This window comes from Anas platyrhynchos, chromosome 1 (genome assembly GCF_047663525.1).
Source record: "Anas platyrhynchos isolate ZD024472 breed Pekin duck chromosome 1, IASCAAS_PekinDuck_T2T, whole genome shotgun sequence".
Taxonomy (NCBI): Eukaryota; Metazoa; Chordata; class Aves; order Anseriformes; family Anatidae; genus Anas; species Anas platyrhynchos.
The window spans coordinates 190,507,797-190,535,111 of NC_092587.1; the positions used below are offsets into that span (position 1 = coordinate 190,507,797).

Sequence of the window (27,315 nt, forward strand, 5' to 3'; positions counted from 1 at the left end):
ACAAGTTCCTCTGCGGCCCTTAATCCTGGGGGATGGACCCCGTGGGACGGAGCCGTGTGGGAGCAGTTCCTGAAGAGCTGCAGCCTGTGGGCAGCCCCTGCAGGCTCAGTTCGGGAAGGACGGCATCCATGGGAGGGACCCCACGGGGAGCAGGGGCAGAGAGGGACCCTGAGGGAGCGGCGGAGGTGAGACCACGCCGAGACCATGCCGGCGGGGTCCAGCCCCTGACCCCTGCAGCTCCCGCTGTGGGGCTGAGGCGCTGCGTGCCCGGCTCCGAGCCATGCGGGGCGCTGCTCCGCTCCGCTCCGCTCCGTCTCCGGGCGGGGCCCCGCCGCTGCCCGGTTCCCGTTCCGCCGCGCTGTGCCCGCCTCCCTCCTTCCCTCCCGGCCCGGCCCGGCGGGGCCCGCGATGGCGTCGGGCTGGCAGAGCGAGGCGAGCCTGGCGGCGCTGAAGGAGCAGCGGCGGCGGCAGCGGGAGGAGCTGCTGGCGGAGGTGGGCGGCCCGGCCCCCGCGGGGAGCCTCCAGCCCCTCGGCCCCGGGCTGGGGGCGGGTGGAGGAGCCGGGGGGAGCCCGTGGGGAGCGGGGGCAGGGCAGGTCAGGGCAGGGGCTGGCCGCCGGGTGATTTCAGGGGGGTTGTGCTGGGCGGTGGAGCCGGGGCTCTGCCTGCTTTACGCCAGGGCATGGGAGGAGGCCAACCGGCCGCACAGAGGTGTTTGTGGAGCAGTGGCAGTGTCCTGGCTGGGCTGGTGCTGCTGTCTCTCCCCACTTCTCAAAGCAGGAGGCACAGAGGGGGTGTTAGGTACATGCAGGTGTCTCCCCGAGCCCACAGGGAGCTGTTCCTAAGCAGCAGGGCTTCCCTTGTGTGACTGCACAGCCCTGGGACAGCTCTGCCCTGTGTGTTCCCCCCTTACCAGCAGCTGGAGGGAGTGGCCTTTCACTTAGCAACAGATCGTATTTTCCTGCAGAAGTTTCTTTTTTGTGTTATTAATGTTTTCTGCACCTCCTGCTCTGTTTAAACCACTATGCAGTAATACTGTTAGGAGTGCTCCCTTGCCTGGTTCAAACTCTTGGATGTGCACAAAACATTCTTAAAGAAAGTGAAACTTAGGTAGGGCACCATTATCCTGCCTTACCTCTTCTCGTGCAGCAAGCTGTTTGGGAACATGCAGCTCTGTTTGTGCAAACATTTTACACTGTCAGGCATTGACAGAGTAGTTTATCAATATCAAATAGTCATTTTTCTTCTTTTTTTTTTTTCTTCTTCACTTCTTCTTGCATCAGCAGTGCAATGTGCCGTAGAAGTGTTCTTGTTCTGTGAGGGTGTTGTTTAAAAGTTTTGACATGACTTAGTCTTTCCAAATGTCCGTGGATGGCCTTTTACATCTTCGAAATATCTCTAAAATACTATTGACTGCAAGTCAATAGTATTTTAGAGATATTTCGAAGATGTAAGAGAGAGAGCATTAAACGCTTCTGTGATGTTTTTGTAGTAACTGGATGGTGGTATTAAATATGCTATAGTCTGTGGAAAACTCAACCGATTTGTATTTAACCTGTCATCACTAAACTAACTCTAAATTCCAGGAGACACAGTAAAGCTGAGAAAGGTTGGGTTGCAGTAGTGAAACAACGGCAGTGAAACTAACGCTGCTCCCATGGAGAAAAAGCTGAAGCTGGTGATGAGGGCTCCTACGCATACAGAGGATGGGGGAAAAGGGACGGGGATGTAGGAGGGAAAGGGGTGAAGGTGGCTTTGGCAGAGGCAAAGCTGGTGCTACAAAGCACAATATTTTGGCTGTAATGGCTGTGATTCTTGCTCTTGGGATATGTCTCAAGAGGTCATTGATGGTAACGTAGATGTAGCTTTGTGGGTCCTAACTCTAAATGTTGACGCGTTCCTCTAGATTTAGATGCTGCTCATCAGCCTTGCTGAAGAATAATAGAAAATCTGATTTTGAGATTTTAGGTTGGAACAAAATCTGAATTTATTTTTCTTTTCTTACCAGTAAGTTGTGCTATATTACAAGATATGCTGTGTTGAATTTCTTTTTTTTTTTTTCTTCAAGTTGACAAAGAAACAGTACATCACATTATTTAGCCTGTTTTTAAAATGTCATGAATACATTTTATTCCTATGTGGAAATATTAAAAAAAAAAAAAAAAAAGAAGTATCTGCAATTTTTTGCAATGCTAAATAAAACCAAATGCATGAATTCCACCTCTCTCTTTTTGTGCTACTTGAGGTGTTTATCTTGTGTTCTAAATCACGACTTCAGTGGAGGAAATACTTTTGCCTTTTATTAACGAAAAATACACAGCAAAGAATTGCAGAAGGATGTGATAGAATCGTAGACACATTAAGGTTGGAAAAGCCCTCCAAGATCATCTGGTCCAACCATCCCCTGCCACCACTGTCATCTACTAACCCATGTCCAACCTCTCCTTGAACACCCCCAGGGACGGTGACTCCACCACCTCCCTGGGCAACCCATCCCAGTGCCTGACTGCTCTTTCTGAGCAGAAATGTCTCTTCATTTCCAACCTGAACCTCCTCTGGTGCAACCTGAGGCCATTCCCTCTAGTCCTGTCGCTGGTTATCTGCAAGAAGAGGCTGATCCCCAGTTCCCCACAGCTTCCTTTCAGGCAGTTGTAGAGAGCGCAAGGTCTCCCCTGAGCCTCCTCTTCCTTAGCCTAAACAACCACAGCTCCCTCAGCCGCTCCTCACAGGACTTGTGTTCCAGAAGGATATTTCAAGATAGCATTGACTGATCGAATTTCATCTCTCCCCTTCCTTAAATGTAGGTGAGAGTAAGGCAGTATGTGCAAGGAAGGCAACTCTAATTTTCTGTATACGTCAGTGCTCACAATTAATTTTTATCACTCGAAAGTAATAACTGGGGAAAAAATATTGATCTATAAAGGTGTTGTATCATTGCTCATTCAAAAGCTATTCAAGTGGTAGAGATTATTAGGAATGAAGAACAAAGGAAATCATTACACATTACATCTAGCAATAGCCAATACTCAGTGGAGTTTGAACTCAATTTTTTTTTTTTTTTGCACTTTCTTAATAAACTCTCTTTTGAATGATGTTAAAAGCAGTTTAGTTTTTTTTTTTTTTTTTTTTTCTTTTTCTTTTCGCTGCCCGCTCAGGAAAGAAGAAAGCAGGAGAGAGACAAATTAAAAGAACTCAGTGGTATTCTGCCTGAAGTTCTAGGCAGGAAAAACTGCAAATGACAGATCGGTGGTTTGGTTTTCCTTCTCTTATTGGGGAAGGTAAACAGTCCTCATTTGTAGAAACCAAAGTATTTCTGGTTTTCTGAACTCTTAAAGATGTCAGTCTGTTGATTAATGTATACATAATTGGTAATATTGACAAGTGAGCATTGATTAATATTTTAAACGTGTTGATTTTCTCTGCTTTACTTAGATTAATCTCATTATGGTCAGACTGCACGTTGCTGTATGAGCAGAACAGAATTGGGAGGAAACTACTGCAAGACTTCATCTTTGTGAGCTTTGACCCTGTTGCTCGTGAAGGCAAGAAAGAAATGGGCTTAGTTTGACGGATTTACTGCAGTATATGTGTGGCTTAAAAAAAGGAGCAGGAGGCCAGGTGGAGGTTGGGAGCACTGTGTGGCAGGGTAGTAGAATAGCAGTGACTTTTAGCTTTTGGCTAATATTCTAAGGGCATTTATTTGATGGTTGCAGTCTTGGAAGCTCCTGCTGTTTGTTTTGGGAAAGGAATTGGGAGGCTGTGTATGTCTTTGAGTATTCACTCCTAATAATGTTAGAGGTTTATGGACATGAACATAAACACTTCAGTTCCATTTCTGAAAGATGAGATGTTTAGCTGACTCACCTTAATTATAAAATATAACCTGTATTTGTAAATATAAATTTACTTATTATAAATATAATTACTCAGCTTGTGATTATAAAATATTGAAAAATTTTAGTCTGTCTTCTGTTCTATAGAGAGCGTAGTTAGGGCAATGAAGAAAAGGAAACCTTTAACCCTGGTCACCAATACCATCCTTTTCTTGATGGCTAGGACAGTGAGGAGTCCAAGGGAACTCTATATTCAGAAGCAATTCTGCCAAAATCTCTGAACTCACAAGAAGTTGCTAGGATCAGCTCATCCTTTTCTATTTGCAAATTGCACATCCACAAATGTAAAGAGATTTAAATATATTACAAATTTTGAAACAGCTGTAGAAGTAGACTTGACTTATTGCCCTTTATTTTTAAAACAAGCTGACCAGAAGTTGCTTCTTGCTGACTTTTTTTTTTTTTTTTAATTAAACTTTCCTGGTTTTGCTGGTTTTGATTTTATCCTACTTCTTATGAAAATCAAACCAACCCATTGATTGAGATTTCTCTTTTAAATTTTGGAAATGTATCTTATTTGTGTAGTCTGTCCTCCCAACTGCATTGCTCAAACCCTGGCAGCTGGTAATGTTTATGGATAATGATCAGTAATCAAATAATTAAGTGTTGACATGCAAATTGTTATCAAGCTCCAGAAATAGCATCTTGTTTTGATGAGTGTGATATGTTCATGACACTACTGTTTCAGTTTGCGAGTTTAGAAGGAGAAGATAATTTGATAGATGTTTGGGTAAGTGCAGGCATGTGTACTTTCCCTAGATGTGAGTACATTTTTTTTTGGTAAATACTGGCAATAATTCAATCCTGAATTAGTCCCTGAATCTGTGCTACTACGTGTATTTTTGTCTTTCAGTGTTACAGCTCTGTGAATTAGACCTCAAGTCTTTGACTCATTGGTCTCAAAGGCTGATGTGATTTGGCCATTGCTTATGCAGAAATTGTCTTTTAATCATTAGGGATGGCTGAGAGATTCCGAGTTTCTCTTGGTAGCAATACAGAGGGATTAAAAAAAAAGTGTAAGTAAATGAGAACTGAGTATTTTAAACAAATAAGATGTTCATGAAACAACATAAAATGATTCTTTGAAACAGGCTTACGGCACAAACAAGAAATTGTGTGTATTAGTTTTAGTCCTTTAGATTTCTGAAATAATTTTGAGATGTACAATCCATTATAATCAGGAATGCATTTGCTTTTGACTCAGGAATCTACATTTATTTTTGTTTTACATTTTTTATTTATTTTCTTTGAAAATACAACCTAAAATAAAAAGTAGCGATGTCACAGAATGCACAGCCTTTGACCTCCAGGTAAGCCATGAAATCAGCATGTTCTCCTGAGGCCCGGGTAGGTGTTTCCTTAGAAAAGCTGTTGGGTTGTTCGAGTGACTAGGATTTGCAGAGGTAGCGGAATACTTCGGCAGCATCTGACACTTCAGTTTTTAACAGAAAAATATTTTTTGTCTTACAGGAAGGTGGTACTGTGGTACTGTACTCACATTTTTGACTGAAATTAGAAGAGTAACAGCAGTGAGAAAGGAATACTGCCTTTCCACAGGCTTTCAGACTTCTTTTAAACCACTTTGACATACGTTTTTGCAAGCAATGTCTGGTTGAACAGCCAGGTCGTGCAGAGCCGTGCTGCTGCCTTCACTGTTAGGCTCTGCGAGTCCTTCTTTTTGGGTGCTTTCGGCTGTGAGTTCTCTAGCCTCTTCTTTAAACTCTGTTCTGTAATGAGTACCGATCACAATAAGCTTAAATGGTTTAGATCTTATCAGTGATCTGTCTTGTGCACCCTTTGGCAGGTGGAGGTGGCAGAGAGCAGTGATGTTCCAGCTGACACGGCTGGAGCAGGTGGTGGTTACCAGAGGCAGCCTGGCACAGCTTGGCTGTGGCAGCCTGGGGTGGAAGCTCAGCCCTTTTGAATGAAGCTTGGTAAAGCTTCTGGTGTGTAAGGATAATCAGAACATTGAGGGTAGGAAAAGCAGTAAGCATACAAGAAAATTGGCGTGCTCAGGTGGAGAGTTGATGTAGGGAGCATCAGGACGGTAGGAAGGACTCCCTGGAGATGTGCGCTCACGTAACCAGGCTGTCCCAGCCCTGAGCTTTGTTGTGATGCAAGTTGGGAGAGCAACACCACCCACAGCGACCTTTCTGATAGCTTAATATCAGAAGTGGCAAATGGGTGGGACCAATTTTATGGTAGGACAGGAGATAGTTCTGAAATCAGGAGTTGAAGCTCAGTGTCTGGATTTTGGATTCCTCATTTTGATATCTTAAGGACTGGGCTAAGCGTTTTCTCTTTTGAACTTGCCTAACAGAAAGCTGTTGCCAAAAGGAGTTTTTCCACACTCATTCCTTCCAGGACCCAAAGTACATATCTTTTTTCTTCTTCCTTGCATGGAAACTGGTAGCCTTCGAGACGTTGCCCTGGGGCCGGCTTGGAAGCTTGATGTGCATGAAGCTGTACCCTGCTCTTGGTGGGATGCATTTTCTGTCGGGGTAGTTCTTGAAGTGGCTTCCACCTGAGCCAGAGTACAGTGAGAGGCAGGGAAATGCAAGGAAAGTGCTGGGAACATACGGGGTTGGAGCATGGAGGAGGTGTGGGAGTGGAGCCCTGCCCTTCCATGGCAGCTGGCCCTGAGAGCAGCTTGGCTTCTTTGTCGCTTGTCTCTGTCATGCTGTACTGATCTGGTGGTGTGCTGCAGAACTTCTGGTTGTTACTTGGAGGAAAAGTGATGTTTTCTTTCTTTTGAATGAAGAAGTTAGCTGTTGTGTGGTGGTGGTGATCATCTTACCCTGAAATGCCACACTGAAAGGTGGGAAACTGCAAGGTCTCTGTTGTGGTTTGGAGAGTGGAGGACTTTCAGTGGCCTTGGTGAGAGCTGAAATGGTAAACGGAATTGGGAAAGGGTGTTGGTGGTCAGGGTTTCGGTGTGCTGCAGAGGGAGTGAGCCCTAGGTGAGGCATGCCCACTTCTGGACATCTGTGAGGTACTGTCCTGTAGGAACCTCTAATTATTGGAGACCTGTGGATTCTGCCCACTGGCAGGGTGTTTGATCCTTTCTGTTAGATCCTACAGTGATGTGCTGTCATTTTTGCAGCTTTTGGTGTTTCGTGCTTTACAAGCTGTTGGGAACAGGATTTTTACTTCACGCAGCAATTACTGTGGTTAGCGGCCCTGCAGGCCGGGACTCATGACCTGCCTCAGCTCTGTAATGAGACTGGAAAGCAATTTCCCTGAGCTTGATTTCCTTCCTCTCTCAGATGGGACTGTGAAATCCAAGATCCTTTGGCCTGTGTGTGGTAAAGGCTGTAAAGAGTTTGCTGTGCTGCTGTGGCAAGCAGTACTAACCTAGTACTCTGAAGTGATTGCTTATGTGACACCGACAGACCTCGCGGAGAGCTTTGCCAGTGTTAGACTTCACCTCGTGCCTGCCTCAAATGGGACTGAGCAACTTTATTAGGGTACCGCAGAAGTTGCTAGTCGCTTTTAGTGGTCCTCTGTGTTTGGTGTGCTCTGCCACTTGCAGAATTAATTCATTACTTGGCAGCAGAGTTATTTCAGAAATGAGACATCCTCTATTTATGGAGAATCATAAAATGGTTTGGGTTGGAAGGAGGCCTTAAAGATCATCAAGTTCCAGCCCCCAGAAGGAAGCTCACAAATGTTGTTGTGGTGGCAACTTAAAATGTACCAAATGTTAAGTGCTTGTCTGTAAGGGTAAAAGGATGAGTTGTATTAATGAACTTCCATTTGAAATAAAGGCTTGAACTGCTGTGGGTTGAGAGCTGTGAAACTATTAGTTAGCCTTCGTAGCATAGAATAAGGCTGACAGCAGACTTAATTATAAAATGTAGAAAAGGAAGAAAAAATAGATGGATGCTAGTAAGCCCTGCGTGATTGATTATACAAGGCAAGTGGAATAGGAAGGACGTTTGGCGCTAATAAAGTAATGCAGACAAATCCCCTCCTCCTCCCTGGTGACACTTTAAATAATTAGGGGTGTGCTGTGAGAGAAAAACATTCACCAGCTATAAAAATAAATATTGTAATGTGATGGTAGAGGGAGGTAAATAGTTTTTAGCGATTGGAAGGACCAGAGGTTGTTGCTTCTGCCTTTCTTGCTGGGTGTTAAATTGATAATTCGGGTGAAAATGTAACTTCTGGAGTCTTTCTAAATGGCTAGGCAGCTTTCTTGTTTGTTTTTAGTTAGGATATTGTTACAAATCTTCTGTAGTATCTCTGTGTTAGAAGAACCAACTTCAGGCTGCTGCTTTTGTGCCTCCCTCTTTTTAGCAGTCCGGTGGCATTGCCACCACAGACTCATCTCACACAAGCCTGTTCCAGCCAGAATTCGGGAGACAGCGGTCTGCAGCTTAATGCTGATCTCAAGTCGCTCTGTGCCCTGAATACGGATTTGTGCACTTCAGCCAAAGCTGTGATCAGCCACTTTTATTAGGATCACGTATCTACTTTGCATAAATACTGCTTGTGTTTTTTTTTCTTATTTGTAGAGCTAATCAGAAGGATAAAAGTTTCCTTTGTACCTTATTTGTAACGTTAGCTTCATGTAACTCAAGGTATATTTGTAAATTTTGCAACATGAGGGAAATAGCAATTTCATTTAAAATATGCTTTTTATTACAGAGGAGGGTAAGAGCCTGAGACACAGGAAAAAAACACAAATAAATGAGAGCCCTAATTGATAGGGACCCCTCTCCAGCTCCAAATTAAAAAGAAAATGTCTGAAATGAGAAGCAGAGGTGGGCTTGGGAGGGTGCTGGGGGAGTAAATACAGGAAGGAGAACAGCGAATGATGCCCAGGAGGAAGACTTGAAGAGGAAACAGGAAAGGATCCAGAGAATGATTTTATGGTTTGATACTTTTGTAATGTGTGAAAGGACACAGTCGCTTCCCACTATGTAACATTGTCACTCTTCCTGTGTGCAGTCCCCTGGTTTACCATTGCAAAGGCTGTCTGGTAAACTCAGCAACTCAGGAAGAACCAAATTCTGCTTGCAGCTTCTGCTTTGACTTTAGTAAAACTAGCATGGTTTATCTCAAGCTGTTGAAAACACTGCAGAAGTAGAGTTGTAATAATATATTTTTTTTCCTGCTTAACTAAGTGTGATGATTGCATTTTGGGATAAACAGTTTTCATAATGGCAAATCGTGTTTGAGGGAACTTGTTTGTGAAAACCAGGCTTGTGTTGAATGCAACAGAGGAAACTTCAGTGGCTGGAAAGGTCCTTATTTTATTCACATAGTTTGCAGGAATCCTTTTCAGGAGTTGAAGCTACAGTGATTATTAATTTTTCAGAAGTAGTAGTAAAAATATTTCTGTTTTTCTCCCCATAACCAGAAAGGGTAGAACATTTGGCAGCCCACAATGCCAGTACTTCCATGCTTCTTGAGAGCCTGCACTTCTGTAATCCAAATTTTGCACCTGGCCGAGATACTTCTAAGGTTGAATGTGCACAAAGATAGGCTTGCTAGTGGTTACTTCTAAAATTAATAGAGAGTGAGCTGTGCTTGGCAGTGGTGTAATTACCCAGGTAATTTTTTGAAGTAGAAAATCAGAAGGTAAGTTCACTGTATTGTATACATATAGTATGCAGTTCATGAGGGCTGTAAGAACAGGAGATTTCACTGAATTAAGAATGGAAGTTGAATGTCGTTGCGTCACTTACTGAGTGTGATAGAAGGAAATCAGTGCTAGAGGAGCTGCAAAGCTGTAGCTTGAGGAAGGAGCGTGCATAATATGCCAAATGGGAAACTCAGCTAAAACATAATCCTAAAGTATTTTTATTGCTGTCCTCTGAAAGGAGAAGTTCTCAAGTACAGCCCTTAAAATGGTGTGTGATTGTGTCGACGTGGCTTACAAAGGTGTCTGTACTTAATGCTATTAACTCCATTTGGTTATCTTTCTTCTCTGTTTGTCTTAGGCCAAAATTAATTATGAGAAGGAGGAGAGGCGCAAGCTGAAAAAACATCTGCGAGGTGAAGATACGTGGATGCTTCCTGAAGTGAATGAACGCGTGGAACAACTGGAAAAGGTGATGCAACTGTACGTCATTGAATTGTGTTGTTGGCCCTGCAGCATGTCCACATGAAAGGAAGCTTTGAGGGCTTTAAGGTGATAGAGAAAACCTTCCAGTTTCTGAATTCCTTATGCTTCAAATTTAGGTTATTTTAAGTGGAAATAATCTTTCACTTCGAGGAAAAAAAACTAGTCATTCAGTTCCAGCTTTAATTTCTACCACATGCAAGCCCTACCAGACAAGAATAGGGAAGAATTCTGGAGGACACAAGGCTTGGTATTAAGTCCGTGTGTGGTAATTCACGGGAGAAGCTGTAACGGAACCACCAGATATCACATCCTTAAGTATTTGTTTAGAAACTTGTACAGGTGCTTCAACAAAGCGCACATGCATTGCTGAAGTCATTCCTGAGGAATTAGATTTGACTGAAACAAACATAATGTAGATGGTCTTCTGTGTGGAATTGTAGTGCCTTAGTTCCAGTGAAAAAGGTACTGCTGGGTGGGGAGCTGGTTATGGGTGTGAGGTGTAGCATGTTCCTCCTGCTCCCCTCCACCCCAAGGTGAAGAGAGAGGGTAGTAGAAGTAAAATGTAGCTATGACCAGCCATGTGTTTTACCTTTCTCAGTGTGGTTTGGTAATTAAGTTGTGATTGTTCTGCTCGTGTGTGGGTGACTTGGTTTACTGAATCTCATTTACAAACCTTTACTTGTAGGAACATTCTGTGCAGAAAAAAAAGAAAAAGGATAAGCATTCAAAAAAATCTAAGAAAGAAAAGAAGAAAAGTAAAAAACATAAATCTGAAAAGAAGGATGACTCCAGTGATAGCTCTTCAGTAAGTAATAAACTTTAAAGTGCTTCAAATGATATTTTAAAAACCTGCACCATTTTATTCCCCATGGGTACACATAGTTAATAATACTAAGACTGATTATTGTGAAAAACTGTGGCAAAGTTTCTCTCTTTAATATAGCAAGTATTGAATCAATTCAGAAGATGCTGTGAGTGCCTCAGAACTTTAAAATGTTCAATTCATTTATTAGGAAATAAATTTACAGTTTTTCAGCAGAGAAAATGTGGGGAAAAAAATTTGATTTTTGGTGACTTCTAGGATAGAGTAAAAAAATTCATAGTTCTCTGCAGTCAATGGTATGTGATAAAACAATGTGTCTAAAATTGCATGTTTGACTTTGATTTTAAGCATGAATTACTACTGCCTTTTTCCATAGATATTCAGCTGGGAGTTGTACACTTTTCTAAAGGAAGGCTTAGGCTTGTGCATTTGCATCTGTAGTCAGTGCAGATTTTGCATCTGGCAAAACAGTACAGAGACTGCATTACAAATCAGGGTGCTGCTTTCTGGCCACGCTGTGTAAAACATCCCTCCCAGTGGTTTGGTGCAAGTCTGTTAGCAGTGTAATTGTTCTTTTCAGAAAACCTGAAAAGATTTATCTTTTCAGATATGAAAAATTTACTGAGTGAATGAACGTGCAGTGTGAGGAGATTTATTTTCCTGGGACAGGCAATCAGAATTCAACTTTGCTTTAAGTATGGGAAGTAAGCCACAAATGTCCCATGTTTACAGTGGGAGTCATCAAAATTGCTCAGATCACATCAGTGAGTCCCAGGATACAGCACAATTCTGGTTCCTTTGATCCAGAGTCTCTTATTCAGATAACAGGTTCATATAAATAGCAAAGAAATTCTATTCAATGAAGCGCTCTTTGCTTCAAGTGTGAAATCACAGTGCATAGTTTGCAAGTGTAGGTGGTCAGTTGGGAAAATGGGAGAAGATAGTGTATAAAGAGCTTTAGATTACTGGTTTAGATTTACCTGTGTTACTGGTTAACTTTTTTTTATAATAAAACATATTAATGAACGTAGACTTCTTTAATTTTGCTTTTGTAATGCTGTGAAAATATTTGTTATTGATTTTTTTTTGATGGTTTTAACTTTAATAGCATTATGCTGCTAGTCAACTGCTGGTCTGAACTTGTGTTACACATATACATACTCATGAAGTCTAGCAGTATGCTTTGATTGTAAGGGAACAATTCCCTTGTGGGACTATCAAGATTACATTTTTATTATCAATATTTTAAAATAATAAACAGTATTACATTAGTAATGCTTAGCAATCAGCATCAAGTTTGGCTAGTTATATACTTGGTAAGTATCATAAATTTTATCAATGTATCTTAAGATACTCTTCTTCTTTATATTAAATTCTCTATTTAGGATTCTTCAGTTGAATGGGTTGAGTCAAATGTGTCACAGTCAGATAACACAGAAAAGGCTTGGAAGGTCAACAAGGAACCAGATGCTGTGAAAGGACCCTCCTTGCAGGTGAGCAGTCTGATAACTATTCCAGAAGTGGATTCAGCATGACCAAATGTGAAACGTGCTTAGGTTTCTTTACAGTTCTTTTGCAGTGTATTGAACAAAAACTATCTGATAGACAAATGTCTGTGTTTATCTGGGTAAATGTTACATTTCATTCAATGGAAGACTTCTCTACCTAATAGTTACATAGTATTTAACAAGGTGCAACACTTGCAGTTGTCTAGTACCAGTTCTTTTCATCCAGTTTTCAAGCCCTAGGAACATGGCCTGATCTACTCAAAAAAGTCAACTCAAAGGTATTGACTAGAGACGCAACTTTTTCTACATAATTTAGGTCTCTGTTCTACAGTTGAACGAATTCTTGCTTCTACAGTAATTACAGTGATACAGATATAAGGAAGGGATATGCAGAACTTTTCACCACCAATAATAATGGAGTCAAGGCCTCTTGATTTCCCTAGCTGAATTCTGTACCCAGTAAGCACTGTTTATGCTCGTTAACAGAGTTGAACTGTTGTAATCTTAGCTGCATAAATGTGGTGTCATGATGTTTTCAGTTGTGTGAAAATGATGATTTTGCGTTTAGTGTCTAATTCTATTCTTGTTTCTCATTCTGCAGTTGTGTATGTTGTTAAGAGAAATAAAAAGGAATCTCTGAATCATTTTTTTTAAATAATATAGTAACAAAATATAAATCCTTAAGTATGTCATGGTAATTTATACTGTAAAGCCACTATTTTTGCCAAGCATTTCTCATATAAAGTGACTTGCCCTGTTCATTCTGGGTATGTCTACTTCTGAGTGAGGAGTGAATTTCCATGTCATTCCTACCTTTTGTGTTTTCGATCACTTCATGGAACAGTTTTGGAGCATGTAAACCCATTTCATATATATGGAAGCATTTGGAGCCAGGCTCTGCTCAGTGGTGCCCAGTGCCAGGACAGGAGGCCATGGGCACAGCCGGGCACCCAGGAGGCTCCCTCTGAGCACCAGGCAGCACTGCTGTGCTGGGCGGGTGACGGAGCCCAGCACAGCAATGGAATACCATTTCTGAGCAATGGAGAAATAGTACCATACTGCATCTGTTCAGATTGACAACTCAAACTTTAATGAAGAGACACATCTACAAGGACATGTTTCAAAATAGGTGTAGGCTTATCATTATAATGGCTATAGTGTACATAGAAGTGTTCCCAATACTTGTTTTTGCATAGTGGTTGTTAATAATGTGTATGTCACTGCTTTCTTTTGAGACTTGAAGTTTTGTGTGTATAAAGAAGTGCTTGAAATTTGGGTAGGTTGTTTATATGCTGCTGTTCTATAGACAGTAGTCCTTATTTTTAAAATGCCCTCAATCTGGCTTAGATTTTGTAAATGCATCTACCTGCTATTGTGGATACAGTTCACAGAATTTAGATGAACAGCTGTTTAATTTGAGGGTGCTGTTAGGTGCCTAGATATCCCAGGTATGAACTGTGCTCAGTGACTGATGGTAGGCTTTGTATATGCTTGAAGAGATGTAGGAGTTCATGAAGACAAAAGCAGCAAAATGAAATTCTATAATGATGGAAAGGGAACTGGTCTAGATGTACAGAGTTTATTTAAGCAAAAAATAAGCTGTCTATATGGTTTGCATATTGCTAGTGTCATAAATTGGGAAGAGTTATTTCAAATTACAGAAAGATATGAAGTCATGCTTGAATACATGAATATTAAAAGACCGAAGTTGTTAAAATCACATTTGCTTTTCATCAAAATATTTCATATATATTAGTAAAACCTACGTTGTTTACTGTTAGTAGCTTTTGATATTAGTTGCACTGGTTGGATTTTTTTTTGTGGAAGTACAGACACTGATTCTTTTGTGTATTAGGTACTTTTACTTTACTACTACTTACTACTTTTTTTTTTTGTTAAGAGAGACGAATGGATGAATTTAGACTTTGCATCTTTGAAAACTGTGCCACTAGCATCATGCAAAAGTGAAAGAGAGAAAGAAAAAATACTGAAACGACAGAAAGCTCAAGAAATTGAACAGGTAGGAGGAATTAATATACCAATATTTTCTACATTTTTACTACATTTTGTATGATGAATTGGTTCAAATACATAGGTTTCTATGTTATTAAGTTATTTAAATTAATGCCTGATATTCTGTATGATAATGATTCTATTAAATTGATCAGATATTTTTTTCTGTCTGGGATGGGAAGGATTCATACAGCAGGCTTACCTTGTGGAGAAAAGTCCTTAGTTGTCTTATGGGTAAGAAGAAAGCCAGTAAGTACTAAGTTCTGTAAGAACTTAGGAAGTACTAAGTTCTATAATGTTTGAAGTGCTTCTGAAATGTTTTGTTTAGTTACAGACTGTTGTTCTGTTCTTCCCCATGTTGTGCGTGAAAGGTGCACTGTTGTTTTGTGTGATAAAAGCTCACCTAAGTTTCTGTGTTAAAGCATAAGGTGCTGAGGCTGTTTTTTCATTAAGAAATAATTCAGAACAGTTGCTGTGCCTTTCATGCAGTAGCTGGACTCTGAATCTCCCGTGTGTTGATGCACAGTTGGGGAAGGCATTGAAATTATTAAATTAGTTCTATTTACATACAGTTGTTAGCTGCTTCATTTGTTCATTTAGCTCTATAAATGCAGTGTGGTCTGTTCTGAAAACATAGCGGCTGATCACAGCTTTTTGGTACTGTTAGGTTTTCCAGTTAGTTGTGTTGTGAAGAACTAGACTGACCTGGAGTGCTGTTCTTGTGTGCCATGGCACTTTAGTTATTGTATTTTGAACAGGGATTAATCTTTTTTTTTTTTTTTTTTGAGGTAATATTTTGTTGAACATTTTTTCTGACCTGTTGAAGGACCATTACCAGAATGTCAGCATGTATTATATTGTTAATGACAGTTTATATGTGCTTCTTCTGATCCTAGAAGAATATGATTTTTATATCCTCTCCCACTGAACTACTTGCTTTCCATGCAGGTTTATACTTTTGTGTTTTCTACACCACAATGCATGTGGTGTATTTCCCCAAAGCAATATGTGCAACAGGTGTATATAGCATGCTGCTGGTGGTGATGAGTTGAAATACAATACAGATAAAACTAATATTTTTTTGGTGCAGGAATTGCCTATTCAGACTTTTCTCCAGTGGACTTTCTAGCCTGTTTCCATAGCAGTCAGCTGACAGAATCACAATAAACAATCTAGTTTGAGAAAGAAAAACAAGAACTTGAGGCAAAACTAAGAGCCCTTATATCCCTCCTTCAGACACAAGTGCACATTACTGCTACATAGGCAACGAAGCTGAACAGAAAAACTTCTGTGTAACATAGGTGCCATGTCTTTGAGAGCTTTTACTCGGGGTGGAGAGCCATGTTTTTTCTACCTTTCTTTAGCCAGAACAAGTTCTGACTAAGCTGTTCTATGCCCACAGAAGCATCACAAAATGTATCAGATATTCTCAAAAATACAAACCATATGCTATACACACATTCAAATTCTTTCTTTCTTAGGCTATGCTTTCTGAGAGAGAACTCAACCCCTATTGGAAAGACGGTGGTACAGGTCTGCCACCGACGGAAAGTGAATCAGCTTCAGTTAAAAAAGGTAAATAGCAACTTCATTAATGATCTTAAATTTCTGTATAAGCTCTGTGGTCTCTGGGTTGCTAGCTAAGTTACCGCTAATGTTGATGTAGTAGGATTATGAATAAAGTAGAATATAAATTAAAATTCAGTAATGAATATTGGGTTAACATCATATTGTTTTGCGGAGCTTATCCTCACTGGTTTTTAATCTTGAGTGGTTTAACCTTCAGCATCTTCATAGAAATTCTCAATTTTGAACTAATTAAAAGAAAGAAGCATCATTTAACCAAGACAAGGTAAATTTTTGTCATCTCATTTGGTTCCTTTCATTCCATTATACAAATTATAGTTTTAAGATACTCAACTACAGAAGTCTGAGTCACATTAAAATGAAGTACATTACAGATGAAATTTGTGAAAAATATTATTTCTGTAACCTTCTTTCCTTACTCTTGGGTTATCCTGTCTATTTCCAGTAAGACCATCTAGAAAAATGTTTTTCATAATGTCATGAAACACTTATTTTGTGATAAGAAGGGTCCTTGTATTCTGTTGACAGGGAACAATAGCATCCCTGACATTTCTCTTTGGGAACCTTTCCCTGTGGGCAGTCTGTCCTGCAAACCATTAGGCTCGTGCCCACTTTTAAGAGTAGCAGAGATAAGTGATCTGTAAAAGCATCGGTGAGTATGTGTCCTGAGTGTTAAGACCTGTACTATCTTCTCAAATGAAAAACAGCGGGTTACTTGTTAATTTTATGAGAAGGAAAATGCACTTGTTTGTACAGAAGAGTGGGCCAAAGAATGGGCACAGAAGGTGAAGACCATGAGAAGCTTTTTTAACTTGAGTAAAAAAAAAAACAAACAAACCAAAACAAAACATAAAAACAAATAATGCCAAAAATTCTCTTGTGCTGCTCCTGTCATGGAAGGTGTATGTTGTGTTCTATGACAAAATGTAGAAGCTTAAATTAAATCATAAATATGACTGAGGTACATCCAGCATGGACTTATAAAAACATGTAATTTCATTACTATATTCCTTCTATATTTCTTCTGCATCCTTTCAGTTTTTACAGTAACTTCCAGTGAAGGTTTAAAGTCACGCACATTTGTTAAATAGAAGTGACTACTGAAATACAAAACCATAATTTCTCATTGTTTTATGTTTTAGTTACAGTGGTAGAAGATGCTGGATTAAGTTGGTTACGAAAATCTTACCAAAGGATGAAGGAACAGGCTGAGAGAGAGAAACGAAACGTTGAGGAAATTGTAGCTGAGAGATATGGGGTAAGATTCTTTAATTATTATTATTTTTTCATATTAGTAGATGCTTTGAAAAGGTCACTTTCATATGAAGGCACATGTACTTAATGAGCAGTGTCAGACACAGGAAAGAATCAGGAGAAAGCAGCCTTCGGAGCTTCTCTCAAGTGATGAACAGTTTAATGGTACCTGACTTAATTTTGTATCTCTTTTGTTAAATATCAAGATTTTCTGTAGGATATATTAAAATACTTATCTACTATATTGGGAAGATCAAATGATCTGAGTTACAAAGTACCAGAGTGCTTTCAAAATTATGATGTTTGTTAGGAAATATGTTTTTCTCCTGCACATACAGTTTGTGGATAATAGCAATGCCAATATAATTTAGAGAACTGTGTCAAACTTTACCAGATATGAGTCTTCTCACCACTTGTGATCTACTCCGTCCAGATGTATTGAGAAAGGTGCTTGCATCTGAAGTGTTTAAAAATGAATTTAGATGGCTAATGTCTACCATAACATTATTAACTCTTTAAGGCCTGTCCCCCCTGCGTATTGAAATATGGACCTTAAAAGCATTGGTCAAAGGTGTGGGGACTTCAGTATGTGTTAGCCATAGTGGTATATTTGAATTTTCTGTAGTGGTGGTTTTTCTTTTTTTTTTTTTTTTTTTCTTTTTTGGTGAGGTAGGCTTTATTGTGGAAGTCTTGGATAAGACAGTATGTATGACTTCATACTTGTCACTCCTGAATGATAAAATAAACAGGGTCAGCACTGGTGGAAATTTGTTGGTATGACTGATTTTAAAGAATATTATATTTAAGAGTCTTTTTCAATAAACTAAGGTAAAAACAACCTGAATGTTATGGCTGCTGCAGTACCAGGGTAGCGATTGAAAGAGATCCTTCCCTGATGTACCTCGGCATGTAATGTTTTGAGCAAAATCGTGTAATTGGTGGCATTTAATTCAGCTCAAAAGAGGGAAGAGGAACACTCCACATTTTGTATAATTGCTTAATGGACAGAGTTCTTGTCCAGAAAGCTAGAGACTGAGCTTTAAAGCCTGCTTCAAGCTAAATATTTTGGACCTGCTCACCTGTGTTTTTAAGAATTTAACTAGATCATAAAGTGGTTTAGTGGGAGCATAATTGGTTCTATAGAAAGTGTGCATCTGGTGAGCCGAAGTGTAAAGTTCATGAGCGAGAAAGAGGAAACTTTTCTTCTAGCGTAAGCACCTCATCTCCAAGTTACCAGGAGGAGACAGTTCTGGGGCTTTGGCTCCTGTTTCCGGGAGTGCTTCAGCACTTTACTATAGAGTCACCAAATGGAAGTTAGAAATAGTCTACGAGAAGGGATCAAAATGCCATCCCAACAGAGCACCTCAGACGCTAGACTATAAATTCTCTTTTTTGTATTAGTCTTCCTTTCCACTCCATGGCTCATAGCTCTGCACAGTGACTCATTTTCACAGAATGGTGCCTTTCTTGTAATACTTCTTAGAGAGTTTTACAATACCCTATGATCTTAAAAGCAGTATGACGTTTTTCTTCTTTCTTGCAGTCAATGGAGGCATTTCAGTCACGGTTAGAAGCAGCTGAAAAAGTTGCGTCGAAAAAGGAAAATTATTATAGAGGTGATAGATGGAAGAAAACTGATTATTCAGAAAGTGAAAAGAAAGAACAGCATATGAAAAGCACTACACAACATGAAGATGATAGGAACACGTTTGGGAGACATAAGAGAGAGAGGTATGACAAGGGATGGATGCAAGAAGACAGAGGTTACAAAAGAGATGGATCAAGAGAAGACCAAAAACGTGGACACAGTAGCAGAGACTCAGAACTGGGAGGTTACAGCTCCAAAGCTGAAAAACACAGGGATGAAAAACAAAGTCAAGGAAAGAGTCTCTCTCTAAGTGACATAAAACACAAATTTCTGAAACCCTCTGAAGATGATTTGTCATCTTACAGTGCATCTAAGGACTACAAGCCACAGCAGTCCTCTTCAAAACTGCATGCTCATAGCTCTTTGAACAGTCGTTTTCAAAAACCTAGTGAGGATACTGCATTGTGGACAAAAACACACCCACAAGAGAGCAATGAACAATTAGTATCTGATCAAAAGTCATCAGATGCTGTGGCAAAAATTGATGGTGAAAGAACTCCAAGTGATGAAAAAGAGAAATCACAAAAGGAGTACCAAGCTGATACCTCTGAGAAGAAACAAACGTCATCTGATACTAAAACATCATGTTCCAGGTATTTTACTACACCTAAAACTGTGTTGACTTTGTGTAGTATTAGTTATATGGTCAGATCTCTTTGGTTAGCTTGTTGGGATGGGTTTAAGTAATGAACACCCCTACTTCTTCTGTCTCCCCAGCATGTTTGAGAACTGCCAGTGGTGGATTATTCTGCAGCTTCTTTATAAAGTTGGTGCACACTGCAGTGAAATTGGCTTCTTAGCACTCCCCCTCCCCCAAGCAAACAAACAAACAAAACAAAAACAATACATGCTTCATCTGTTGTTTCATTTAGGGAAGACAAAGATTAAATATTAGGAAATGCTGAGTAGCAGCTGACATAATTATTGCAGCAAGGGATAGATTTGCCACTTGTGAGATATGCTTATAAGCTAAGTTAACAGCATATGAAAAATAGTAGAAGGTACTGATTATAAAAGTGTATTTTCTGTAAATGACAAAAAAAAATGAGCAGGAACGGGAAGGAAAATGCAAAATTAATGTGCTGGGAATTTCAGTCTGCCTGACTTGCTTTACTGAGAGACAATGGAGAGTAGTAAGGAGGGGTGGTCAGAAACATCAGTTGCAGACAACCGAGCTGTTACTCCATTCAAAGCCACCTGTTCTTCATTATTACCAGCTTGCTGGCTCTTCCAGTGATAGGAGTAGTGTGGTAATTACTGTGAATGGTTTCCTTCAGGTCTTTCTGATAGTAGGTAAGCATGTGCAAAAGCATTTGAGTCAGGGTGGTGTTATGCTGGCACATAGACTTTAACTGCTTGGGAAAACTGGACAATTAATTATTGTTGGCCTGAGTATGTAAGGTGGCTGATATGATTTAGTTGGAAATAGCAGTTGATGAAATGCAGTCAGGTATTAATTTCTTGTTTCTCATAACCACCTGTCACTTATTTGTGTAAAAAAAATTAAGTGAAATCATGAATTTATATTTAATGTGTAATTGTTGGAGTCTAATAACAAGGCAATACCTTAAAATTACTTATTTTACTTACAACTGTTCCTACGCATAGTACTTCCAGATACCCCGTTATATCTTTGCAAAGGAAAATTGTGCATTAAATCATACCACGTGGCCAACCAGAAACAGGTGGCTGTGTCTACACGGTTCTTTGTATTGCACAGGTTGGGTAGTTCTTCTAGATTTTACTTACTACATTTTCTACTTTGAAGGGAGCTAATGAAATTTACATTTTCTTTCACAGCAGGAAGAGAGACTGCATTATGTATGGTACATTGTTATTTTCTAAACATGAGTTTGAGTATGCATTGTGGCAGGAGTTGTTCCCAATACTGCTACGAGCAGTTTGCATACACTATGGGAAATCCCATTTGTGTTTGTCATGCTTTTTTTGTTTGTTTTTGTTTTGTTTTAGTATTTCCCTTCGATGGAAAAGGAGAAATCTATCTTCATTTTACTTACTCTGAGAATAGTACCTGGTAGCATTACACCTGCAGTGTATGAGACGTTTAGATGGTTGAATCCAGCGATCTTTTTTATTTTTCCAGATACTGCCAGAGTATTTATTGCCCTGAAGTGCCTGGGGCTTACCACTAATGTGCAGTTTGTAAACTTCTGGTTAGAATGATTTATGGCCTATCTCAGCTGGAACCTGTGAGACTTGCTTAGATCCTGAGTTGTGCTTTGTTCATGACTTCATTCAAGTGCCAGATCTGCATGGTCCGCACTTGTCTTCTGTCTGTTTTGCCTTCCATAAAGGAGCCTTGGTGTTTGTGTAAGGGAGGGATGGTGCTATCAGGAGCTGGAAGAGCACAAAGTGCATCTGCACTGCAGTTCAGGCACAGACTGCATGAAAATGAAAATACACTCAGAGCTGTATGCCTGGGAAAAATAAAAACATGTTAAGGAGCAGTGATCCATAGCTGCTTTTGTGCACAGATTTAAAAAAAAAAAAAAAAGAAAGCACAATTATTTGTGGTTAGGTTTTTACCTTTTGTCTTAATTCATACCCTTTTTTATACAGATATGAAACTTGTACCTTGTTAATGTGTCACTGATTAGCAGCAAATACTCTGTGTAAATGTCATACAGTCCTTTAGAAAGTCTACCCTCCTTATCTCTTTTTGTCCTGGAAGAAACGAAAGGGAGAAAGCAAGATCTAACACCTCTGCCATACAGCTGGTGTCAAATACAAGTTCTGACATCCAGTGCACCTTCGTTTGACAATGATGAGCAATTAACAACAAGAGAGTTCTGGCGATCATCCAGAGCACAGATAGTGAGAGAGACCTTGTGAAGACCCTGCATCTGTTCTGATTTGCTCCATGGATTTTTGGTTCCCGTGGGGCTGGGGGACTGTTGTCTTTGTGCGTTCAGCTATTGCCAAGACATCGGTGTGCTACCAACCCTGTTTTAGTCACTGGTGTAAAACAGTACCATACGAGCTGCTATGAGGAGCATAAACTTGCCAGACCAAGTACAACACATAATGAACAAGTAGTAGTTAGTGATACTGTCACAGAATCCCCAAACCTCATGTGTTCCAGTTTGTGCCCATTGCCTCTCATCCTGGCTCTGGGCACCCCAGTCACTTGATTGTTGTCTCAAAACAAGCAACTACTGCTTTACAATCATATTTTCTGTATTTCGTTAAGTAATGGTGACTCTCTTTGTATGACAAGTACAAAAGCTGCACCTTCTACCTTTTGGTTACCACGTGTAGTAAGTGCAATGCTAATTCTAGCTGGGCAGAATGGAAAATTTGGGAAACTAGATTGTGTACGGAAGTGGTTTGCTTGTTCAAGTACGTTGAATTAAATTGTTATGATAGAAAAGGTAACTTGAGGTAATTTTCTTCTTTCCTTCACAGAAGAGAATTAAGCATAGAAGCTATTTAGCTGATACTTTCTTTTGCATGTTTTCTGTTTTAGTACTGTTAAACCCAATTGTGCATCTGCTTTTATATCGTAATTCTATTTCTTAACCAATTTGATTACCAAGCTGATATATTAGTAAAGTGGAAATTTCTTAGGTCTGGAAAACAATGGAGTTTTGCTTATTGGCTTATTTTCAAGCTCCTTTCAGCTGACTCTCAGCTCCCCGTGTGCCTCGTCTTGCTGTGTTTGAGACAGCATCTGACCTGTGTTCCTGCTCCCTTCAGTGAAGAGCCGTGTTTTGTTCTGTCTCTTGCAATTTTTCAGGGTTGGCTATTGGGGGCAGTTAGTTTGGGGAACAATTTATAAGCTGCCACTTTCTTCTTCCTCCTCCTAAAGTTGTAAGGGCTGTAGTACACGCACGCTTCCAGGGTTGTTCAGTCAGTCTCAAAAAGTAAACTTCACTGACTCGAGACTTGAATTAATAGGTGTTGCTGGTTCAATTCCTCATCTCTCACACTGACGATGTACCTTTTAGGTTTTATTGCTTCTAAAACACGGGGAGTTTCTTCAACCTATAAATCAAAGTGTTTTGGACAGTTATGACACAGGTTAATTAAAGGTGCTGATTGGATGCCCAAGGGATCTCCCCATGGGAGAAGTCCATCCAGCTAGTGTTTGCTGAAAATCACACTTAATAACGTGACTGCTTCAGAATTAAATCTGAGACAGGATGAAAAACACGTCATTAGTCTCAAAATTTTAGGTGATGGATGATTCAAGCACTCATGCTACTTTAAAAACATACATAAAGTAATAACCATCTCTTGATCCTTTTACTGAGGTGCTCTGGCTTGTTTTGAAAATACAGGTGAAGGAGAATTAAGAACGTCATCTAGATTCTTCTTCTGGTAAAGTTATGTAAAGATTCTTGTTGACTTCTGGGATTGGACATCTTCAAAACAGACAAAAGTAACTTTGGTAATCTTTCTCTATGAGACATCTGGCAGTTAAACATCACACCATCTTCAAAGTTCTCCCATTCTTCAAATCCTATAGGATTTAATCATATTGAGTAGTGAGTGAATTGTTTCTCTTAATTTTAATAGCAGGGACCAATATCATAGCTATATTCTTATATCTCTTTTGTTAACTATTTTATTTTCAGGGTTAATTGGTTTTAGTCTATTCTAAGGTTAGAGAAAATGAGCAAAAGTTGTTTACCTTTTTACAGTAATTCTTAGAGGTGTAATTTATTATAAGAAGCTATTAGCAATAGTCTCCCTGGGAGATTTCGTATTTTAAAAATGGTACCAGTTAATTTTCCATGGAAATTCTACCATATCAGCCAAAACATTGTTATAAACAAAGATTGTGCTGTAAGTAGATAAATTTGGGCATAGAAATAGTCTTTGAGGTGGCAGACCACTTGGCATACAGAGGAACTAGGAAACGGGTGATTTTGCTGGAGCTGACGAGTAAAAGAGCATGGCCAAAGCCAGAAAGGATGGATGCAGGATGGGTTTACGTTACTCTTTCTACTCATCTTTTCCTTTCTTTTTGTCTGTTTATAACTGCAGGTGGCTCTTGACCATTGTTTCATGCTGAGAAAGTGTTCATTAGGCAGTGCTTTTCATTTTAATGACCTCAAAAGTGAAATGAAACATACCTTGTGAAAGCATTGTGTAGGATTTTTGGTTTCAGACACCTTTTGTAGTGTTCTTTGTAAACGAGAATTGTTGTAAGCAGTAACTACTATTGACTGCAGATATATTTCCATGGTACATTGTTACTGGTTATTTTGACAGTTGGAGCTTATATGCCAATACAGTAGGTATAAAATAATTATACAGATGAATACTGCATTGTTTTTATATGGGTTTAGAGCTGTGTTTTTTTTTACAGGGATACATCAAAGGATGAGCCACCTCGAGTGCTTAGTGAAGAGGAGATGAACAAACTGGGAGCCAGGATTGTGAAAGCTGAGCTCATGGGAAACATGGTAATGTTTCTGAAAAATTGTCATGCTTTACTGGAATTTTTCTTTGAAGCTCCAACAACAGCAACAAAAGTGTTTATTCAAGCAATTGAGAAGTTCTGTGAGCTTTGATCAGATAAGACTTGAAGATAATAAACATAGTACTTTTAATGTAACTTCTTCAAATGCCATGCTTCATAGACTAGAGTTGAGGGATCAGGTTGCCAAGTTTGTATACAAGGCAGCATATCTCAGAATAGATGTTCTTTCTTTTTTTTTTTTTTGTAAGATTTAATGTCTTTTTATTAAGCATGGAGCAGGTGAAAAATGCAAAGCTCCTAGTCAGTGTTTATGAGACAAAGTGTCTTGAGCTTTTTATTTCATTAATTTTGTCACAAGAAGATGCTTGTGATCCATAGCTCTGCTGTACAAGCATAACACATTAGGTTAGGATTTAGAAACTGAAGAGTCACATAGACTATTGCATCCAGCTCTGCAGTGGGAACAACTGTAATGTTTTGTGGACAGCACTGCAAAATGCCTACCCTGCCTGATCTGCATGAGGCTGGGAGCCGAGATCCACCGCTGCACATTTAATGTTGCTTTTGAAGGCTCGTTTCAGACAGCAACCTGACGGATCACAAATTTACTCTTTTTGAACGCTGAACTCTGGAAGTACATTTTTATTACATTAAGGATGTCTATACTGAGTTATTTGCATTCAGTAATACTGCCTGGAAATTTCAGTTATAACAAAGTCATACTCTTAGTTTTTAAAGTATGTTTTACAAATGCTTTGAGTAGCTGCTCTAAAGTATTGATGACTTTTTATGAAGATTCTCAAAGGATACTACTTTTAGAAGTAAATCTTATCACTATGGACTTTTTTCCTTTTTTTTTTCTTTTTTTTTTTTTTTTAATTAATTATTAGTGCATCTGTTTGCTTCTTGTAAAAGAGGCCTGTGCACCAAAATCTGCATCACTAAGTAACAAGCAAGGCATGCTATGAATTCAAGTATCAGGCTAATATTGCATGAGGGTTGCTGATTCTCTGTAGGAAGTTTTAGGATGGTTTTCATACCATTTATTGCTGGATTAGGATATAGTGTTAGTCTTTCACAAAGCCCTTATCACAATTTAAATTTGATAGGAAAAAGTGTTTCATAAATATTTTTAAACATTTTATTTTGTGGATCTTTTTCACAGACTTTAGACACAAATGCATGTATGTAACTTTATAAAATTTGAACAAGTACACTTTTCATTGAAATCCCGTCCATTTAAAATCTTATCAATCGCAAAAGGGAATTAGAAGTAACTAACTTACAGCTGTGTATTTTCTAAGACATAACGAATTTTAATGATTTAAGTATTTGCCTCCATGCTTTAATCTGTAGTTTTTCTAGTTAATATGTAGGGATAGAAATACACTGGTGAGGAAAAAGTGTATTTATGAATTAATGTAATTATATTATAGGATTGTGATGGACTAGTACCAGCAACTCAAAAATGTTATTTTATAGCCCTGTGTTTCCATGGGGAAGATGGTTGAAGCTATCTATACACTAATTCCTATAATGTGTGTGTGTGGGGGGTGTCTGTGTGTGTGAAGTTTTCCAAAGACTGTCATGAAGACCAGCAAAAATTGAGACTTTTTCATCCTCTGCTGTGCTTCAGTAGCATGGTCTAGATGAAAGTTTGGGCACAAGTATATTTTCTTTCTTTTTAGCCTGACAGTAACAGAATAGGAGTCTTTTAAATAAACATACAGGTGGTGTGTGAGGAGAGAGTAATTCTTTAATTATTCTATGGTTTTGTTTTGACCAAGATCATGTAGCAGAAGACAACATTACAATTTTGTTAATTTTGTATTTGTTTTTTTTCTACATATACACTCTGAATTAGTTTAGAAAATGAAAAAAATAGCACAACCCCAACAATATAAATCATAAAATAACTAATCTTTGCCTTGTTGCTCTTTAAAAAAATTCTATGGATTTTGTTTGGTCAGATCGAAAATACAGCTTGAACTTTAAACAAGTTCACCCCACTCATCGGAACAGATGGTTATATAACAGGACATCCTAGTGGCTGGAGCTCGAGGTTTACCATGTGGGACAAATGAAATCCAAGGTTTTTTTTTTGTTACTGACTCGCTCCATGGCACTGATCAAATTATTTAATTTTGGGGGAGCAAAGTGTTGGCATGATTGCTGGAGTCCAATCAATGAAACTGGCAAAATGGTCAGAGTATAAATGATTGTATTTCTTATAGATTAATAGGTTGTCACCTGATATTTTTTAGCAAACCAAGAGCATCTAAATTGCCTTTTACTTCATGAAGAGATGGGCAAGAGAGCAAGAGTGTCAAACACAGTTTTGTCAAGACTGTGTGTCGCTCTCATTTTCCATCTCCTCTCCATTTTAACACTCTAAGTGTCAGGTTTTAAGTGCCAAGTTGGACACATGATGTAGAGAAATGTAGAACTGCATTAGCAGAATTCTCTGAGAGAGGTTTCTCTATTTCCACTGTGTGTGTGTGCATGTATGTGTGTATTATACACTTGATGTGTTCAAGCTTCCTTATCTAATATCCTTATAGTAAAAGAAGAATAGAAGTAGCATCTGTGCTTAGCTGCACAAAACATTTCTCATTAACTCTGTAATGTTTAAACATAATTTTTTTGGTGTTCTTATTACAATATATGTTTCTATACTTCAGATACCTCTGTTCTGGATGATTATTTGTGTTTTATCTCTGGTAAAGAGCCGTGTGAATTATATTGAGATATTTTCTTTAGTCTTTTTTGTTACTAGGGTTTTAAAAAATATATCAAAATGTAAAGAAATTAAACGAATAGTTACTTGTTATAGAAAGCCTTCTAAAAGTTTAAAATGGTTCAACTAATTCAGTAATACCACTTTTTTTGAAGGAGTTAGCTTCAAAACTTCAAGAGGAACTTGACAATGCACGCAAATTAAGAGAGACTCAGCAGCAGATCCTAGCAAAGTCTGGTGGAGAGGTAAGGGGAAAAAAATATTTTTTGTTGTGTTAATACAATGTTAATGCAAGCAGAAGATGAATCACAGAGAACATGAAATGTACTTAA

General features: G+C 39.1%; 1 protein-coding gene across 1 annotated transcript in view; it reads left to right on the forward strand.

The window, feature by feature from the left end:
* Positions 1–335: 335 nt before the first annotated feature.
* Positions 336–27,315, forward strand: part of CWF19L2 (CWF19 like cell cycle control factor 2) — a 67,675-nt gene continuing 40,695 nt past the window's right edge. Inside the window, exons 1-10 of the mRNA XM_027468339.3 lie at positions 336–492; positions 9,840–9,950; positions 10,650–10,769; positions 12,173–12,280; positions 14,196–14,315; positions 15,790–15,883; positions 17,038–17,153; positions 18,693–19,390; positions 24,133–24,229; positions 27,139–27,228. Of these exons, the coding sequence (XP_027324140.3) occupies positions 409–492; positions 9,840–9,950; positions 10,650–10,769; positions 12,173–12,280; positions 14,196–14,315; positions 15,790–15,883; positions 17,038–17,153; positions 18,693–19,390; positions 24,133–24,229; positions 27,139–27,228 (1,638 nt within the window). The 5' untranslated portion in view covers positions 336–408. The remainder of the gene's footprint in view (positions 493–9,839; positions 9,951–10,649; positions 10,770–12,172; positions 12,281–14,195; positions 14,316–15,789; positions 15,884–17,037; positions 17,154–18,692; positions 19,391–24,132; positions 24,230–27,138; positions 27,229–27,315) is intronic.